Here is a 20,764-nt window from a genome sequence, read left to right on the forward strand (position 1 = left end):
CATCAGCATGGGGATGAATAGATAATGACTTTATGTTCTTTTTTAAGTGAAATTTTACATCAAACTTGTGAAAATGAAAAATATTTGCATATTGATATATTTTGGAATTTTTCATGACGGAGAAGGAGTAGGTGCCTTTTTAAGGATGTTAACCTTGTAATTATACTTTGTATCTACAACAAACATGTCAGACACATATTAAATATTTTTTTCTATGCCATAATACATTTGTGTAGGGGATCTTTCCCAAAATTTGTTGAAACAAAGTTTCACAGATGAGAAATGTGGAAGTGGATTTGGGGATTTTGTTCATCTGGTTTGTGAATAATCTTAAACTACAATTTAAACTTTTCTAATTTAACTTATGTAATATATTAAATAAAATGTTTTGTTATTAATTATCATATAGATTATAGATATAAATTATATGTAAAATCCTCTCTTCCCCCCTAAATAGCAGCACAGAAAATTTCCTCAGGTATCAATATCTCTTTCATCTGTGGTGCAGGTGCCCTGGGAGAGGGGAAGATGCTGCAGGGCTCATTAGACAGCAGTGACACCAGGTTCACTCCTCTGGTGGTGGTGGAGCTGGCCGCAGATACCAAGGAGGAAGCCATTGCATGGCTACTGAGCAGGATAAGAGACCAACAACAGAATGGAGGTGTGGATGTTAAAGTTGATCCACTCAACTCAAAGATTTATTTCGACTGTGTGTTATACCATTCAGTGATATTAATTCCTAGCATTTCTCCCAGGTGCTCAGCTGCTGGTGGAGCAGCTGGGCCCTGGAGTCGGGACTCATGAGAAGGAAAACCCCAACATGTTCCTAGTGGGGGCTACGAGGCAGAGGCTGCTCTCTGGTGCTGAGGAGGTGGGCCTCTTCAAAGAATTCAATGATGGATCCATGAGAGGCTTCACCTGTGCCAACAAACACAACTTCAAAGACTTTAAAGGTAAGGTCCAGAAGAAGGCTGTGCTGCTGTTTGTCTTGTGAAAATGTATTTTTCAACAAAAATGTGTTGCAAAAAACAGTGGCTGATCTTGCCATTATGGGGCAATGACCCACTTGCAACCAAATAATATGCATAGAGAGACACAAATCAACATTGAAACTGTTTCAGTATGTAGCTGGTTCTATCATAACTCCATGGATCTCAGTTTGCTCCAAAATCAAAAGGCAGCAGAAAATTAATTGTAGTGTCAGAACAGACTATTGTTGTTTTAATTGAGTGCAGTATTGGTCACAGTTCTAAATCAATTGCCTCACAGACTCTGAGGTGGTTAACATGCCTTTGTTGTGAATGTCACTGCTGTATATTTTCTGTTTGTGTCTGCTCTGCTCTGTGTCTCTAGGGGATGGGGACGGCTTCCTCAGTATGGCTGAGTGCCAGTACATCATTAAACATGAGCTGGACACATTAAGAGCCAAAGATGAGACTCATGTACCAGGACACACCCAGGTCAGGCTGTACCCTGGGAAATCTATCAGTAAGTGTCTATCCACCTCTCACTCTGTCACTTTGAAATTCAATTAGTCTGATCAGTTTAGTGACATTTCTTTGATGTGTCTGTAATTTAAGTGGTCTGTATTTAACTCACTGCCACAGCTGCAACAATTAGTAAAATTGATTTTGCTAACTTTTTGATAATCTATGAATCATTTCAATCATCTTTCAAGCAAAAACGGTATGAACTGGTCTCTGTTATTCACGGCCAGTGAGCTACGTTAATTCATTAGCATGTTCTGCTAGAAGAGTGTCTTGTCTTAATGCACTGCTGACTGTGTGACAGCCTGAGGAGCTGCTGTAGTTTGGCAGATGTCATGGCTCTGGGAGACTGTCCTCTGACCGTTTTCCTGTGTGTTGGTATACATGTAATATGTGTGTAGCGTTAGCCGTAGCGTTAGCGTTAGCTGCTGGCATGAGAGACCAGACCTGAGAGTACCAAAACGTTATCTGCAGTAAAGCAATCACTACTTTGTTTTGGAACTGGAGACAGGGGTTACCTGCTACATGTCTGCTGTGCTACTATCAGTTATATGCAGACATGGACACAGAAAAGCTGCGTCGCGCTGTGTATTGCTCGTTGTTTTTTTTGTTTTTTTTCTCAACTTTATTGAAATTGCTGTGTGTTGCTCGTTGCCTTGGTCACGCGATGCCGTCCTCACGTCTTCCGCCCGGCAGGAAGAAGTGGGCGGCGCACGCAGAACCCTGCTGTGCTCAATCATTCGGTTTTTTTGACCAAAGCATGTTACTATCATTTCATTTAGACATCAAGGAACCATGTCAACAAGCAGAAATGAGCATAATATGTCACCTTTAAATGATTCTTCTAGAAAATGTTTAATCACAGTATATACAGTGCAGTACATCTATGTTGGTTTCATTTACCATTATGGGAGATTTCAGTCAGATAATTGACTGACAGAAAGTTCATTGGCAACCATTATGATCATCAATTATCAACTAACTTATTTATTGAGCAAAAATGCCAAATATCCTAATTCCAGTTTCTGAACTGAGAGGATTATAATTCTGAGTGTTGTATGGTAGGCAACTGGACTTGTTTCAGTTTCTTGAAGACGTTTCACCTTTCATCCAAGAGGCTTCTTCAGTTCTTACTAACTGGAGGGGAGTTGCAGGCTTTTAAACTCTGTGTGGATGTGTCCTTAGAGTCGTTAGGGCCACTTGTGGGTCATTGATCCAACTGTCCTTCATGTGGGTTGCTAGGGCTGGGTGAGCCCAGGTGTGAATGGTTGTTAAGCTGTCTGGGAGGGAACATTTTGTCTAGGGGAAAGAAGGTGCATGTTATCTTGTTGCTGGTGAGTTGGAATGTAATTGTAGATCCAGTGTTTAGGCATTCTGTGAGGAGGGTTAGTTGAAATGTTTAATCTTGTCTAGATACCTTTTGTGTAAATTCTTGTGAAACTGTTAATGCTGAGTGGTTATTAGCCAATTTCGGCCAACTCAGCTGTGGTAAAAAGGGTTGATTGCAGGGCTGAGTTAACCCTGCATATAAGGAGCAACCAGTAATCTGCTGTTCAGTTGCATTTTGTCTAGGGGAAAGAAGCTGCATGTTTTCTTGTTGCTGGTAAGTCAGAAAGTAATTGTAGATCTAGTGTTTAGGCATTCACTGCGGGAGTCCATCGAGGGAGTCCATGTAACTCACTGTCCACCACCCATCGCAGCCATGAGTCCTACCCAATCCCAGTCAGGACATCAAACTGGAGAAGATTTCACCCCTGGACCACCTACCCAGAACTGTATTTGAATTCAACGCTGTCTCTGTCACCCTTCCTTTCAAGCTCAACATTGTGGTGATCTATCACCCTCCCGGTCCTCTCCGTGACTTCTTTGATGAGATGGATGCCCCCTAAGCTGCTCCCCTGATGATGGCACACCACTCATTGTCCTGGGCGACTTCAACATCCACCCAGAGAAGCTGCACTCATCTGAATTCATTGACTTCTTCTACACATTTGACCTCACACTCTCCTCTCCACCCACCCACCGGGCTGGGAACCAACTTGCCCCGGTCTTCACAAGGTCCTGTAGTACCTCGGTACTCTCTGTTACCCCGCTCACTGTGTCCGACCACCACTTTGTCACTTTATTTCTCCCCTTGTAGTCCACCACCTCCCTCGCCCCTACACCTCACACGGTCACCACCCGCCGCAACCTGAAATCCCTCTCTCCCGCCACTCTCTCCTCAACTTTTCTTTCCTCACTGCCATCCACAGAACAATTCTCTCTAATTTCCACCGAGGAAGCCTCCTCCACTCTGTTATCCTCCCTTTCCTCCTCTTTAGACGCTCTCTGTCCCCTCACCTCCCAACCAGCAAGAAATCAGCTCCTCATTTACTCCTATACCCATCCAGAAAGCACCTTCCCCAACCCTCACCCCTGATGGCCTTACCTGCTTCAGCCCTCTCTCCTGTGAAGATGTTCACACACTAGTTACATCTATCTATCTAACATTCCTCACCACCCTGATCAACTCCTCCCTCACTTCAGGCCATATTCCAGCTCCTTTCAAGACAGCTACAGTAAAGCCACTCCTAAAGAAACCCACCCTAGACTCAGCTGACATCCACTACCACAGACCTGTATCTCTTCTTTCATTCCTCTCTAAAACCCTGGAACGCGCCGTCTACAACCAACTGTCCTCCTATCTTTCACAAAACGACCTCCTAGATCCCAATCTGTCAGGCTTTAGGACTGCTCACTCCACTGAGATGGCCCTCCTCACAGTGACTGAAGCCTTCCGTGCTGCCGGAGACTCGTCCCACTCATCCATCCTCAATCTCCTCGACCTATCTGCTGCATTTGACACAGTCAGCCACCAAATCCTCCTCTCCACTCTGGCTGAACTTGGCATCGCTGACTCTGCTCTAACCTTGTTCACATCATACCTGACAAATTGCACCTTTCAGGTCATATGGAATGGCTCCTTGTCCAAACCCTGCTTTGTGGAAACTGGTGTCCCTCAAAGCTCAGTACTAGGACCACTTCTGTTTTCACTATACACTAGATCACTAGGCTCTGTGATCACATCTCATGGATTCTCTTACCACTGTTATGCAGACAACACCCAACTGTTTCTTTATTTTCCCCCATCCTCTGACACCCACATTGCAACGCACATCTCGGAATGTCTGGCAGACATCTCCGCTTAGACAGCTGTGCATCACCTCAAGCTCAACCTTCATAAAACTGAACTCCTCTTCATCCTGGGCAAACAAAGGTCGCTCAGCGAAGTCACGACTCTTCTCTATTCTGGCGCCTCAGTGGTGGAACGAACTCCCGACCAATGTCAGGACAGCAGAGTCACTTGCCATCTTCCTTTGTAGACACGGTTGCAGCCCAATGGCTTAAACAAATGGCACAATACAGGAGGGCCAACTCCTCAGGTCAAGACTCTGCTGTCCACTTATATCTGAAGGAGAAAAATCATTTCTTTGAGGACAACAATGTAAACATCTTGGCCAGAGAAGACAGATGGTTTGAAATAGGAGTAAAAGAATCAATCTATGTCGGACTCGAACGACTGTCTTTGAACAGAGGAGGTGGCCTATGACATGACTTATCACCCACCTACAATGCAGTACTGAGTGCCCTCCCTAGACAGCTTAACAACCATTCACACCTGGGCACAACTAGTCCTAGCAACCCACATGAAGACCGGTTGGGTCATCGACCTGCAAGGGGCCCTAACGACTCAGAGCCTCACACATGTCCCTAACGACTCTGTAAGGACACTCCCACACATAGTTTAAAAGCCTGCAACTCCCCTCCAGTTAGTTAGAACTGAAGAAGCCTCTTGGATGAGAGGTGAAACGTCTTCAGGAGACTGAAACACGTCCAGTCGCCTACGATACAGCAATTAGAATTACCATGACCTGGAATTAAAGAGAAGCTTGATCAACATGTGAGAATTATATATTTTCATTAGAGCCCAACCTACATATATAATGGTCAGCCAATATTATTGGCAGATATTGGCCTATCACAGATATGTCAGGATTTGAGTATAGTTAGTTAGTTTTTGTTTTACAAAACATTATGCAGAAAGAAATGTTTGGGGTCATTTAAAATAAGAACATTCCCTGTGATGTTTGCTGTTTTAGGGCACTGATATCATTTTATTCAAGTTTATTGTTAAACTGTAAAATATTACATTGAATTACATAGTGTATCTTTGTCACAAGTGTTTGATACTACATTAGAAGGATCATTACAAAAAATGTGTACAGTATAATAGCATTTATCTTGAATATTGGCCAATATATCGATATCATTTTTATTTTTTTTACACTCATTGATAGAACCAATCACAATTAATTTACAATTACTTCCAGGTAGAAAACCCCTACATCACACCTTCGCTTACATACAATTTAATTGCCTAGTATACATCTCATTCATCTTAAATACATGTTTCATGCTTCATGTATTTTTTTCATGCCTTATGTGTTGGACTAACCGGTGTAAATAAAATTATGGATACCACTTACTTAGGGGAAAAAAACTCAAAGTGCGCCTCATGACAATAAATCTGCTTGTGTCCGTGTGGTGTGTCTGTGTATGACTGAGAGACAGAGGGAATGACAGAAAGAGGGAAAAGACAGTGGAAAGTTAACTATTGCACACATTATGTTTTTCTGTACATTATTAATAACTTAGGCCAACTCTGTACACTGCATTGACCCGCCCGCCGACACCCGTGATATTTTCTGGTAAAGCTGACCCAAACCCACCCGACCCACAGGTGTGTTCCCAGGTCCCACGGGTTACGGGTCGACCCATGCATTACTACTGGCCACCATTGAGTCTGGTTCTGCTCTGAGGTATCTGCCTGTTAAAAGGCAGTTTTTTCTTGCCACTGTCGCCAAGTGCTTGCTCATGGGGGAAATTTTGGGTCTTTTAAATAAATAATTTAATCAAGGAGTATGGTCTAGACCTTCTCAAAATTTGGAAAGTTTTATAAAACATCGCTTTTGTTGTGAATTGGCGCTATACAAAGAAAGATTGATTAATTGATAATAGCAACACTTTCACTAACGTTTGGTTGGAGACCTAATTTTCCTGTTGGGTCACAGAAATGACAGCTTGGTTTATCCAAAACTAGCAGTAAGCCCAAGATGTTGCTGTTGGGTAGATATCAAAGTTACTATTCAAGCAACACAGTACATAAAATAAGCACACCAGAAAAGTCAGATACGCTGGACCACCATGTTTTACCTTTAAACTTTACAGTAACTGCTGAAAATGACCACAGTTAAAAAAAAACTAGTTTGTGGATTTCATATATCTCTGCAATACAAATCAACTGGCAGTTTTCTACTCAGAAGTGACGGTTTTTGTTAGTGTGACATCACAGTATAAGGTTTATATATTGGGTATCTTCTTTTTTGGACTGTTTGTCAAACTAAACAAGCAATTTGATGTCCACTTAGAAACTTATGATAGACATTTTTCACAGTCTTTCTGAGATTCTATAGATTGTTCATTGAGGAAAACTTATACAGATGAATTGAAAATGAAAATAATACTTAAATGCTTTTCTGAAGGAATAATCTAACTATTTAATACCAAAGTAAATGTTGCTGAGTGATTATGTTTATCAAGAGCACCAATTAAAAACAGCAATGATAATTATTGGATACATTATACAAATGGCAAACAATCAATAGACAAAATAGCCACTGAATACTGAATTCGACTTCACATAATAAATGTTTTTTTCCCTAGTCTCTAGCACATTTTTTAGCTTGAAACAGATTTTTAATATTTCAGCAGATGTGACATATTTTCATTTGTCCCCCTGCGTATGTCGATTTTTCTTAGTGTTGTTGAAGGTAGCACAACACTGCCTCCATTTCTCCTTGGAAGCAGACTGAACACAGCATGTCTCTCCCACCACTGTTTCCGTACCTTTGCTTCTATCTTTATCTCCGTCACTCTCTCTGTGGCGGCAGTATGGAAACAATAAATATGCAAATGCAGTGAAATATTCCCATCGTGAGATAAGGAAGCAATGAACTTGCAGTGGAGATAGGGTGCCTCTATTGAGAGCCTGTGTTTGACAAATTGTGTTAAAGCAGAATGAAATCATCGTCGACAAATGATGCACTCAGGAAATGGCAGATGAAATGATAGAACTTTTATGTGCTCATATTGAGTCACTCTGTATTAGACAATAGGAGTTATTGCTATAGACCGTGCATTGTGTTCAATGAGCTGGCTCCCAGTTATTGTTTGCGTGGCCTTGTTATGAAAAAAAATTAAGCTGTGTGTTCATTTGGTCGGGAAAGTAACTTCAGACAAACAAAAGTGAAGGCTTAAAATGCAGCAAGGATGTTTTCATGTGACTCAAAGGTCCATAAAACATCTTCCAAATTATTTTAACTTTGATCAGACCCAACCTACCAAGTGTATACACAAGATTTTCGTTAACTATGACATTATTGAAGTAGAACCGTATGGTATTATGGTGTGACAACAAACCAGGACGAGGTGCTATGATGATATGCTGTTTTTTTGTTTACATCTTAGTTCGCAGACTGCAGTCCAAGGGGATCCTGATCCAAATCTTCCCTCTCCATGATCAGGAGGAACTCAAGAGACTGTCTTTCTCATGGTACAAGAAGGTGAAGTTGTCCTTTCAGCCTCTTGGTAAGTGGAACAGCTATCTCCCATATACTTTCATGTGAGATAAGCACATAATCCACATTATCCAGGATGAATAATTGTCTTGATGTACAGAGGTAATCTGTTCAGAAATCTTTCATTGTTACATGCTTCAGTACCTCTACCCTTGCAATGATCATCATGATGCTCCATTTAACTTCCAGCTCAGACTTGTTCTTTAACTTTGTGGATGTTTTATTTCTCTTCAGTTTATAATAATTTTTGAGTGAATTAAAAGTCTAATTAATGTCTCTATCCATAACTGTCTTCTCCATTCTTTATCCCCAGATAACATCAGACACTACTATGGTGAGGGTCAGGCCCTCTACTTTGGATTCCTGGAGTACTTTACGTTTGCCCTGGTGCCTATGGCTCTCATTGGAGTGCCTTACTACCTGTTTGACTGGGAGGACTACGACAAATATGTCATCTTTGCTGTGTTCAACTTGGTCTGGTGCACTGTTATTCTGGAGGTATGGACAGTTATTGTGCCTACATATAACCCTGAGTCAGCTGACAAGGAATTAATCTAAGGGACTTAAAATATGAGGCCATTAAACAATTTCTAAAAAATGAATGAAGGTCTAATGCAGCCAGATAAATTACTTTAGGCAAAATATATTGTAGCTTGAATGAATAACAATCTAGCGAAAGCTGGTAATCCATTTGCTGAACGTTTCCTCCTCCAGTTATGGAAGCGTTTCAGCGCCTCGCTAGCCTACCGCTGGGGCACACTGAGCAGGAAGAAGGCCTTTGAAGAACCTCGTCCTGGTTTCCATGGCACCCTCGGGTTTAACCCTGTGACTGGCCGCGAGGAGCCTCTCTACCCCAATGCCAAGAGGCAGCTGCGTGTCTACCTTGTGTCCCTGCCCTTTGTCCTGCTCTGCCTTTACCTGTCCCTCTACGTCATGATGATCTACTTTCACATGGAGGGATGGGCGCTGTCAGTCCACGATGAGGAGCCTACCTTCTGGACAGGAATACTGCTGTTCATTCCCAGTATTATCTATGCTGTGGTCATAGAGATAATGAACCTCATCTACAGATATGCTGCCGAGTTCCTCACTGAGTGGGGTAAGTAGTGATTGTTTAATGCACAGTACCCAAAAGTCTGAAACAAGTAGTCTTATATACAACAAAAATACAATCAACAATAGTTTTGATAATTGATTGGTTACTTAAAGCCGTTATCCTAATTCCATCCTCTTAAAGGGTAATTCTGGTATTTTAGACCTGGGCCATATGTTTATAGATGTAGACTAAAAATCTTACTATTAGGGGCCATGTGTGTAAAGGATTGAAGCTGAGGTGTTATTCTAAGTGTCTGACAACAGTACGGAAATTAATCCTACAGAGATAAAGCTTTTTGTTAGATAATAAGATCTGTTTTGTAACCATGAAGCACAGATCTCATTAAAAAAAAAAGTCTCGGCCTGGAATCTTACATGATGAGTTGTTATAGTTGTTGCCTCATCTAGTTAAACTTTGTTGAATATTCAACTATGACTTTGAAAATACCTACTTGCTGGCAGTTCCTTAGGTAAACTCCTTTCTCCAACTCTAGCCCCACTCATACTGCCTTTTTAAGATGGAAATATTGCGCTGATATTCAGCCTTGCCATCTGTATGAAAGTTACAGAGGCGGAATTGGGAGACAATTTCGTTCTGAAGAAAATGTCTGTGTGTAAGGGTAAGCCAGCAGTGTGAGACAGGGTTGTGGTGGTCTGATGGCGTTCAGTCTGACAACTAAACAGATCCTTCTCTCATCAAATTAAAGAGAAATGCACCACACTTCAACCCATGAAGCACAAGTTACAAGAAGTGACAAGACCAAATGACAGTAATGTGGTAGCAGGTAGTGTCTTTGGCATTTTACACGAGGAAAAAAATACCAAATGTATACATGGAAAAGTGGCTCTCATCCTGTCTGTCCTGCTGACTCTTTGTCACACTATAAACCAAAAAACAGCATTTGTCATGTTAACTCAAAGTTAACTCACAATGTCTTTGTCGCCTCCCACTATTGTGTTGTTGTAGTTACTGTCTCTGGCAACCTATATAGAAAAAAATGAGAAAATTAAATAAAAAAATAACTTCCCCCAGAAAACAGCATCCCTCTCTCTGAGTGAGAGCCAGTGAGAGCTATTTATTGATGCGATTATGTGATGTAATTTAGAGCAAATTACATTTGCGGATACATTTTTAGATTTACAGGTGGAAACACATTAAAAACACACACGCACGCACACACACACACACACACACACACACAGGGTCAGGTGAAGGCAAGCTAGAGTGCGGACATGGAAAGGAAGGCCCTGTAACTATTGATAATATAATTGATTCATATGTACTGATTGATGACACAGGGGAAATCCTGTGGGAGAAGAAAGTGGATTACCGGCTGGTTTATCCTGCTTGCAGGTAAAGAACTAAGCTACACAGACCAAGACGCCCGCACATTTGCTGAAAATCTGCCTGTGAGGGATTAAACACTAAGACACTTGGAGATTCCCTGTCAATTGTTGAGTCCAGCGAATAACCTCCAAATGGGCTGAATAATAAGATGACTTTTTGGAGAAAACATGACTTTTGCCTCCGGCACCTGAACCACACGTAAGGTTACACGTTATTCGTACACTTCCACATCCACCTGTTGCTGTAGTATGTACAGGAGACCGATCTGTTAATATCTGGACATAGTTCGATGATGAATGAAGCCACTCTTGGACACCTGTCACCCCAAACAATCGGAGATAGGACTACAAAAAACTTTATTTCCTCAAGGCTGGAGGACAAAATCTTCCTTTTTTCATTTTCTATTTTTTTTTGTGAATTATCATCTGATAGTAGAAGTTATATTTGTCCTTTTTTTTTTGTCATATATGCTTCCTAACGAGGTGCAGTTAACTCTCTTATTTCATTAACCTACCTAGGCTGCTCTTAGTTGTTTTCGTCTCTTACTTTAAATGCTAAATGCCGTCAGTTATACACATATCTTTTTTTTTTTGATACTTTTTATTTAGTATTTTCATTTTAAGGGAAAACAAGTTGACAACAAGCTGTCAAGGAAATAAAACAAAGCAGGCCAGATTAATAATTTGATGTCTCCCTCCATTTATTCTTTTACCATCTTGCTCCAGATAACCAGTGTTTGTTTAATAATTTCATTTTTGTTTTATTGAGCCAAATTATACACATATCTTGCTGTTGCCGTTGCAGAGAATTTATGTAATGACATTTTTTAAGTGTGTCTGCTTATCTGCTGACTTTATGTCTCTAAACTTGGTTCGGCATTTTTGAAAGAGTGATTTTTGTTATTAGGCCTTTAAGAGTTGCAACATATTCGGTAGTTGCCCCGTTTCAATTATATTCAGTACTCAGAAATAGGGGGATTGCTGACGTATTACTGCCTTTCGATGCGCTTCATTTGTACTGGGTGCAAATTTGCGATGTGTTCTACTGGGTGCTTCCCAACTCCCACAGTTCAGGGAAGGGGGTTGGGAGGGGAGGGTGGGAGAGCTGTTTTCCTTAGTTTTTACACATTTTTTTTTTATTTTTTATTATTTTCTTATTTATTTATGGCTTCTGTGAAAATTGTATTTTGGTACAGTACAGTTAAGCCCAAACTCAAAGCTTTGAACATTTTCCACCAGTCCAGGATGTCTTTACATTATTATTCCTTAGGAGGAAATATAGAATTAATATACATTCAATACCACATTTAATGAAAACCTATTGATTCTTATCATAGAATATAAATGGCATACATAACCTAGTGAAGAGAAAACAAATGCTAACATACTTGAAGAGAAACAGGACAGATCTGTGTTTTCTGCAAGAATAATAAAGAACATGAGAAATTAGGTAAGATTTAGGGAGGGCAGATCTTTTTCAGCTCCTTCAGCACCAGCTCTAGGGGCGTCTGCATTCTTATTAACAAACATTTCCCATTCATATCCCTAAAAGTAGAACATGACCCAGGTGGAAGACTTATATTAATGGTAAAGTACACTCGGATGTCATCACACATGTTAACATATATACCCCAAATTATGATGATGCAAACTTTTTCCAGTCTTTCTTCCTAAAACTCAGTGATGTAGAAGGGGACCGCTCTTCTTATAAAAGTCCAGCAAAATGTAAATGAAGGAAGATAATTAACTCCTTCATTAAGGAACTGGAATAATGTGAAATATGGAGATATTCACATGCCAAAAATAAGGAATATTATTTATTTTCTCCTGTACATAATTCTTTTACCCCGAATAGATTATTTTACTATACCCATGACTTTGGTTCACAGAATAAGTAGTTGTGAATATCTATCCTGTGTAATGTCCGACCATGCCCCCATTTCATTGACAGTCCTTCCTAAAGATAATTATCAGAAATTCTATTGGTGGAGAATTAACCCTGCTCTTTTACGCAATCCAGACTTTGATAAATTTATCACCTCTAGAATCAAACTATTTTTGGAGACAATTTCTGGGACCGCCTCGTCTCCCTCTATCCCCTGGGAATCTCTGAAGGCTTATCTAAGAGGGCAGATAATGTCTTACTATCATCCCATGAAGAAGGAATCTTGGAAAAATCTGGATTTACTAGAGGCGGAAATAATGAAATTGGAAAATCAGAAGGGTTATGCAAGACACTCTTAAGAAAACGCAACCAATACAATATATCAAACACTTATAGAACAGAGAAAGCGCTACTTAGGACTAGACAGAGATTTAATGAACCTGAAATCCCTTTCTCCCGCCACTCTCAGAACAATTCTCTCTAATGTCCCCCCCCCCCCCCCCCCCCCCCCCCCGCCTGTCTGAATCGCTGTGAACCAATAGATCAGTGCTAGGAGCAGCAGAGAGAAAGTGGAAAAAATCACGTCATGCTGACGACCTTGCTCACTACCACCACCTCCTCTCTAACTTCACATCAACTGTTACAGCAGCCAAATCTGCCTTCTACCTGTCAAAGATCAACTCCTCTGCCTCCAACCCCAGGAAACAATTGTCCATGTTCTGTTCCCTCCTCAGACACTAGTGACGTCTAACCGTGCCACCACCTGTTCCCTTGGCCCGATTCCCTCCTCTCTTCTCCAAAACATCTCACACGACATCTTGCCTTGCCTTTCCTTACCACCCTGATCAACTCCTCCCTCACTTCAAGCTGTATTCCAGCTCCTTTCAAGACAGCTACAGTAAAGCCACTCCTAAAGACACCCACCCTAGACTCAGCCGACATCCGCAACTACAGACCTGTATCTCTTCTTTCATTCCTCTCTAAAACCCAGGAATGCACCGTCTACAACCAACTGTCCTCATATCTTTCACAAAACAACCTCCTTGACCCCAATCAGTCAGGCTTCAGGACTGCTCACCCCACTGAGATGGCCCTCCTCACAGTAACTGAGTCACTCCGTGCCGCCAGAGCCTCGTCCCACTCATCAGTCCTCATTCTCCTCGACTTATCCTTTGCGTTTGACACAGTCAACCACCAAATCCTCCTCTCCACTCTGGCTGAACTTGGCATCGCTGACTCTGCTCTCTTGTTCACATCATACCTGACAAATCACACCTCTCAGGTCACATGGAATGGCTCCTTGTCCAAACGCTGCTTTGTGGAAACTGGTGTCCTTCAAGGCTCAGTACTAGGACCACTTCTGTTTTCACTATACACTAGATCACTAGGCTCTGTAATCACATCTCATTGATTCTCTTACCACTGTTAAGCAGACGACACCCAACTGTTCCTCTCTTTTCCCCCATCCTCCAATACCCACGTCGCAACGCGCATCTTGGAATGTCTGGCAGACATCTCCGCTTGGACAACTGTGCATCACCTCAAGCTCAACCTTAGTAAAACTGAACTCCTCTTCATCCCGCGGAAAGATTGCCCTCACATGGACCTGTTAGTCACTGTTGAGGACGTCACAGTATCGCCTTCATTGACTGCGAGGAACCTGGTCGTAATCCTCGACTATGGACTATCCTGCACCCCCAACATCACTGTGGTGGCCCGTTCCTGCAGATTTGCCCTCTACAAACATCCGCAGGATCCGGTCTTTCCTCAAAAGGGACACAACGCAACTCCTGGTCCAAACACTGGTCATCTCCCACCTGGACTACTGCAACTCGCTCTTGGCTGGACTCCCAGCCTCCGCGACTAAACCGTTGCAACGTATCCAGAATGCTGCAGCGCGCCTCGTTTTCAATCTACCCAAATCCTCCCATGTGACCCCCCTCCTCCGTGACCTCCACTGGCTTCCTGTTGTGGCTTGCATCTGATTGAAGACGATGGTGCTGGCCTTCAAGGCCGTCAATGGAACTGCACCCATCTGTTACTCGATAAGAATACAAACTTTTACTGTAGTTCAACAACTCCTTTATTAGCAAACATCGACAGTCACACAACCTCCAGCGCCAACTCCCTACATCCGGTTCCTTGACAATAAAAGTTCCCACTTACTTCCAATACACAATAAAAGGTATCTTTTCCATACAGGCTGATATTTGGCTAACTGAATATATTAGAACAGTACAACAGTATATTGAAGCTAACACCATCTACCTCCAAACACTGGTCAGACCACACGCCCCAGCACGAGCACTTCGCTCTACTACATCAGCTGGCCGGCTGGTACCGTCATCGCTGAGAGCAAACAAAGGCCGCTCATCGAAGTCTCGACTCTTCTCTGTTCTGGTGCCCCAGTGGTGGAACGAACTTCTGACCAATGTCAGGACAGCAGAATCACTCGCCATCTTCCGCAAAAGACTCAAGACTCACTTGTTCAGACTTCACCTCAACCCCGCATAGCATGACTCCCTCCCACCCAAAAAGCGTCTGCTAAATGCCCTAAATGTAAATGGGATAAGTGGAATACATTTTTAGCTTTGCAACTGAAAAAACAAATGTCATGATCTATGATTCAAAAAGTAAAAAAAAAAACAGACTCTACTTCCACGTGTAACCAAAGAGAGATTTATGATTGGTTTCAAGAGTTTTACAAGAATGTATACTCTTAACAGTACAGATAAATGTGAGGTGTTCCTGTCCTTATTAAAATTATCCAAACTTGATGAGACTCTATGAGAACAACTGTTTTCCAAGAACGAAATTTTAGAAGCTCTCATGTCCCTTCAGTCTGGAAAAGCTCCTGGGTTAGATGGGTTGGATGGGTTCACGGTCGAGTTTTATAAAAAATATCAGCATCTTTTAATGAACCCCCTTGTAGACATGTTCAGACACTCAGCTTATAATATGATCTATACATGATGATTCAGGAGGCCCTTATTACATGAATTTGCAAGCCGGACAAGGACCCTGAAATTATGGGCTCCTATCGCCCTATATCCTTGCTAGTAGAGAGGAAAATATTTGCCAAAGCAATACCGATGAGGCTGGAAGGACTTCTTACATCATTCGTGCATAAAGATCAGGCCAGTTTTCTAAAAAATAGAGTTTCTCTGAACAACCTCATACGCGCCTCTTCTATATAATTTCCCAAACAGGAAGTTTAGTTGACTCACCTGTAATTGCCTCACTAGATGCCGAAAAACAATTTTATCGTGTAGAGTGCTGCTATATGTTCAAAGTTCTGGAACACCTCAACTTTGGCAGGTATTTCACTGACTGCATAAGACTTTTGTATGACAATCCTAGAGCTAGAGCTAGCACTAATGGAACGACAGTATATCAAGCCTCTTTGCTATCGGACACAAGGCAAGGGTGCCCTTTATCCCCACTGATCTTTGCTCTTATCCTGGAACCACTTGCTCAAAAAATTAGGGACTATGATAATATAAGGGGAATTTTGATTGGAAATATTACACACAAAATTACTCTATACACCAATGATATCATTTTATTTTTAACCCACTCCGATACCTCACTTAAAGCCACATTAAACCTAATTGACAGCTTCAGTAGTTTTCAGGCTACAAAATGAACTGGGGTAAAAGTGAGATCCTCCCACTGACTAAATAAGGACTCCCTACATTAATAAATTACCTACCTTTTTGGATTAAGCCCAAGATTAAATATCTTGGAATCCTGACAGACAGTCACCTTAACAACTTGTAGGAACTCAATTACTTACCCGTATTACAGAAGATTGAAAAAGATCTCATGACATGGATAACGCTCCCTTTAAGTCTAATGGGTAGAGTCAGAGATGCTCACAAGTAATTTTTTGCAAGTCCAAGTCGAGTCAATATTGCGCTTGGAGAGGGGTAAAACACAAGTTTACCTGACTGTTCCCTCAATTTACTCTCATGCTGTTGTTTTTCAATTCTCATACTAGAAGGATAGTTATGCTTCAGAACTCTAATCTCTCAGTTGTAAACATTGACACCCACTTTGACAGGAGGGAGAGGCGAGGCCCTGAGTGCAGCACAACAGAACTGAGCGCAGGTTAGAGGATGCAGTAGAAGCGTTTTCTGGTCACGCTGATCTGACCATAATTACCAGTGAGCCATACAATAAAACAAATGACAGGTAAGAGAGTTTTACTTTTGATGTTATTATGAACCTTTTCTAACTTGGCTATAATCTAAGCCTAATTAAAGAATGCTAGATTAACTTTTTCCTGTTAGTTCTTAGCAGTTATTCTGGAGGAAGTAAGACACTTCATGAACATCCTTCTGAGGATCCTATGTTCAATGCAAGTGGCCACTATGAGGATTAATAAATCTGTGTTTTCTGTGCGGATATAGATAAGGCTATTTCGAAAATAATTTGGCACAGGAACATACCACAACTCAATCTCAAAACACTACAGCTGCCAATAGAGAGGGGCGGTCTTTCAATGCCCAACTTTATGTTTTATAACTGGGCATGCCACATGCGTATAGTGTCAGACTGGCTGAGGCATTTTTTGATTGTTGACAGGAGATCCATATTGACGCATGGTACTGCCCCCTTTGTCTTTACTCAGCCTTGCAAGAAATTAAATATCCTTGCTTCCAACGGAGGTAAAAAAAAAAAAAAAGGTTTTAAAAAGTTAAAATATAATGAACCCAATCAAAACGTGGGAAAAAATTGTGAAGTTTACCCAAAGGAAGGGTCACCTATCAGTCCTTCACCCGATTATACAAAACAAAGTCTTTCCCCCTGGTTTGGGAACGAACATACAACCATAGCCTCTGCTATTGACTAATTTTTGTTTGTTTGGCTGCAGTAAAAAAATGATATCCCATGGCTATGGAAAATTACAGTCTGTCAGTACTTTCATCATCAACAGAATCAAAAGCGTATGGGAGAGGGACCGAGTTTGGGGAGGAGGCATGGTCCAATGCTGTGAAGTCAGTTGGAAAAATAGGCTGCGCATACCTCAATCCCTTTATACTTTCTATACTGGGAACTCTCCCCTTTGTGTCAAGTGCAAGAAAGAGGTTGGGTCAATACATTACATTGCATTTTGAGCTCCCTGCTGATATTTAACATCTGGGGAGAAGTCTTATAGGAATTTAACATCATTTTTGGTAAGAAAATACAAATAACTACTGGTTGGTTTCTGTTAGGTATCTCAGGTGAAGGGTTCTCTTTGACAAGTGTTCAGCAAAAACTAATGAACAACCTTCTTCTATTAGCAAGGAGATGCATTTAATTTCCATGGATTAATCCCAGACTTCCAGCTGTTAGCCAGTGGTTTGGAGAAATCTTCAAAGTTTTGCCAATGGAGTGCATAAGCTCAGTTTTGAAGGGGAATGAGAGGGAAGTTGTGGGTGCCCTTTCTTAACCAATCTCTCAGACCGCACAGCAGACGTAGTACGCAGGGGCCTAATGCTCCCTCCAGGGTAGCCTTATGCTCTGTTTTACTGCTGTTTTCCCTGATCCATGTGACATATCTGAGCTCTATGAAATGTCCATGTCATGTCCCATGTAGTGTTGTAATATGTATGTTCTGTGTGTAATGTTGTTTTTGGGTTTTTTCATTCTTTTCTTTATTTGATTCAACATGGTCTGTGATTTGCTCATACCAGCTGCTGTTCTGTGTGTTTTGGCATTTTTGTCCTCTCAAAAATTCAACAAAATATTGTACTTTAAAAAAGATAATAAAATAATAATGATAACAGCAGTTTCATCGGTAAAAACTATAAGGTTTAGTTGGAGTTAAGCAATATTTCAACTCAATAACATTATGTTATATTCATTTTGTAGATAATATACTCCAAAGTAACTTATATTAAGACAATTTGGCACAATTGCAACAAACAATTTTTTCTGTCCTTAAAGGGACAGTCCATGCACACTACCGTCTGTGTGGTGATATGGTTGGCAAATGAAGTTTGGCAGAAAGGAAAAAGTACCTTCATTAAACTACTCACAACAAGGCCTGTCAATTCGCTTGAGTAACCAGTTCAACATTTATGGAAAGTTGCATTGCTGTTGGGTTTTTCAAATGTATTTTTTGGGTACTTTGAGCACAAGTGCCATTCAGTCAGTCAGCCAGTCAGTCAGTTAGTCAGTCAGTCAGTCAGTCTTTATTTGTATAGAGCCAAATCTCAACAAAAGTCATCCCATGACACTTTCCAAATTGAGCAGGTGTAAACCATTCTCCTTGATTAATTTATATACAGAGACCCAACATTTCCCCCGTGAGCAAGCACTTGGCGATAATGGCGACAAAAAAACTGCCTTTTAACAGGCAGAAACCTCAGAGCAGAGCCAGACTCAACGGTGGACAGCCATCTGTCTAGACTGGTTGGGTTGAGCGAAATATTTATTTTTGATTTTGGGGTGAACTGTCCTTTTAAGAAAAATTATACTGAATTTAAGCTGATGTTACTGAAGTCCAACTCTGCAAAAGTAATTTGAAAGACATCTACTCTTCATAGTTGCACCCCCTTAGTAAAATTCAAGTTGTGGTTGTCTTTTGTTTTTTTAGCTTTTTTTTTTATATAAGACCTCATCTAAGTATGTACACACTCTCCATCCTCATAATGCCATTCACAGCCATTCACAGTCATTTTTAGTGTGAAAGATTCATAATTTAAGGTTCAACGTCAAGTGAAATCCCCAGGGTATCTCAGTTGGGCTAGCAGTCTACTAATTTGTTATAGAAAGCCTGCTACAACATGCAGATAGGAAGGCTGTGATTGGCTGAATGCTTAAATGTATTTCTGTTGGAGGAGTGAGGAAATGTGATGTGAGTAATATAAGAGAGGTGAGGATCTCTGCAGTTCATTTGTCTTTCTGACATGCTCTAAATGTGTTTTCCTCTTGGCGTATTTAGAAAATCACAGGCTAGAGTCTTCATATCAGAACCACTTGGTCCTCAAAGTATTAGTAGTGAGTATGAATCACGTTTTTTTCTTTTTCAACATTGCCAATTTCATCCTTCAGTGATCAGACAGTAGCTTTTCTGTCAACGTTTGACTTATAATCGCTGTCTTGACTGTTTTCCTCATAGTTCAACTTCTTCAACTGTTTTGCGTCGCTGTTCTATATTGCCTTTGTCATGCAAGACATGGTGCTGCTCAGACAGGTAGGCCTATCTTCCCTCCATCCTTCCTCTACTCTTTTTAGATCCTTTTCTCTTTCTCATTTCCTGCATCCCTCCATTTTTCCTTTTTTCCCCTTATTTTGTTTGTTTTCTTGTTTTGTTTTCACCTTAGTTTACTTGTGTTTTTTAAATTTCTTTTCCTCTTAACGCTGAAACAAGTGTTCTCACTCCTTTCCTTTTTTTATTTCTTTGTTTTAATTTTCTTTCTCACCTTCCATTTGTCCTTCCTTCGCCGCTATTTCCCTCTGTAATTCATATCTTCACTGTTTTTGTGTATTTTTATAACTTATTTTCCCTTCATCCCACTTCTTCCTTTATATATTTTTTTCTTCTGTCTTTCCATCCTTCCTCCTCTTGCTCCACCTGGTTTGTTTTGCCATCCTCTGCTCTTCTCTCTTTATCCAGAGTCTGGCCACCTTATTGATCACCAGTCAGATCCTGAATCAGTTCATGGAGGCCTTTCTGCCCTACTGGCTCCAGAGAAGACGCAACAAGAAAATGATTCGCAAAGTCCAGAAGAGAAGAACTGTGGAGGACAAAGAGCTTCCCCTGGCCGAGCAGGTCCGGCTGGAGGCCGATATGAGTACATACCTGGTAGGTGCACAAGGTCTTGACTCCGATTTGGATAAAATACTTTGCTGTTGTGATTTTTCTATTCAGGAATTTATTGAATACACAAGATGAAATTATGTCTCCATTTGTGTGGTTGTGTCCGTGCTTCCTCCTCTCTCAGGGTACATTTGATGACTACCTGGAGCTGTTCCTGCTATTTGGTTACGTCAGTCTGTTCTCCTGCACCTACCCTCTGGCTGCTGTCTTGGTGGTGCTGAACAATGTCACCGAGGTTTACTCTGATGCCTTCAAGATGTGTCATGTGTTCAAACGACCCTTCTCCGACCCAGCAGCAAACATAGGAGTCTGGCAGGTGAGACGGGCAAAGACTATGTCAGTTTGCTTTAGCAACATTTGTGGATTTATTGGAAATTTTCAGGCAGTTGATACTATTTTTAGGAAATAAAAAGCTGAAGACCAATAACTGACACACACACAAAAACACACACACACACAC

General features: G+C 41.2%; 1 protein-coding gene across 2 annotated transcripts in view; it reads left to right on the plus strand.

Moving 5' to 3' along the window:
* Positions 1–20,764, plus strand: part of ano10a (anoctamin 10a) — a 52,668-nt gene that overhangs the window by 3,166 nt on the left and 28,738 nt on the right. For both annotated transcript variants that reach the window (XM_084358696.1, XM_084358695.1), the window contains exons 3-12: positions 509–661; positions 756–953; positions 1,354–1,488; positions 8,055–8,174; positions 8,478–8,662; positions 8,879–9,263; positions 19,426–19,481; positions 19,603–19,677; positions 20,101–20,289; positions 20,429–20,620. In XM_084358696.1, the coding sequence (XP_084214822.1) occupies positions 509–661; positions 756–953; positions 1,354–1,488; positions 8,055–8,174; positions 8,478–8,662; positions 8,879–9,263; positions 19,426–19,481; positions 19,603–19,677; positions 20,101–20,289; positions 20,429–20,620 (1,688 nt within the window). The remainder of the gene's footprint in view (positions 1–508; positions 662–755; positions 954–1,353; positions 1,489–8,054; positions 8,175–8,477; positions 8,663–8,878; positions 9,264–19,425; positions 19,482–19,602; positions 19,678–20,100; positions 20,290–20,428; positions 20,621–20,764) is intronic.

This window comes from Pagrus pagrus, assembly GCF_965226575.1.
Source record: "Pagrus pagrus genome assembly, chromosome: 7".
NCBI classification, from domain to species: domain Eukaryota; kingdom Metazoa; phylum Chordata; class Actinopteri; order Spariformes; family Sparidae; genus Pagrus; species Pagrus pagrus.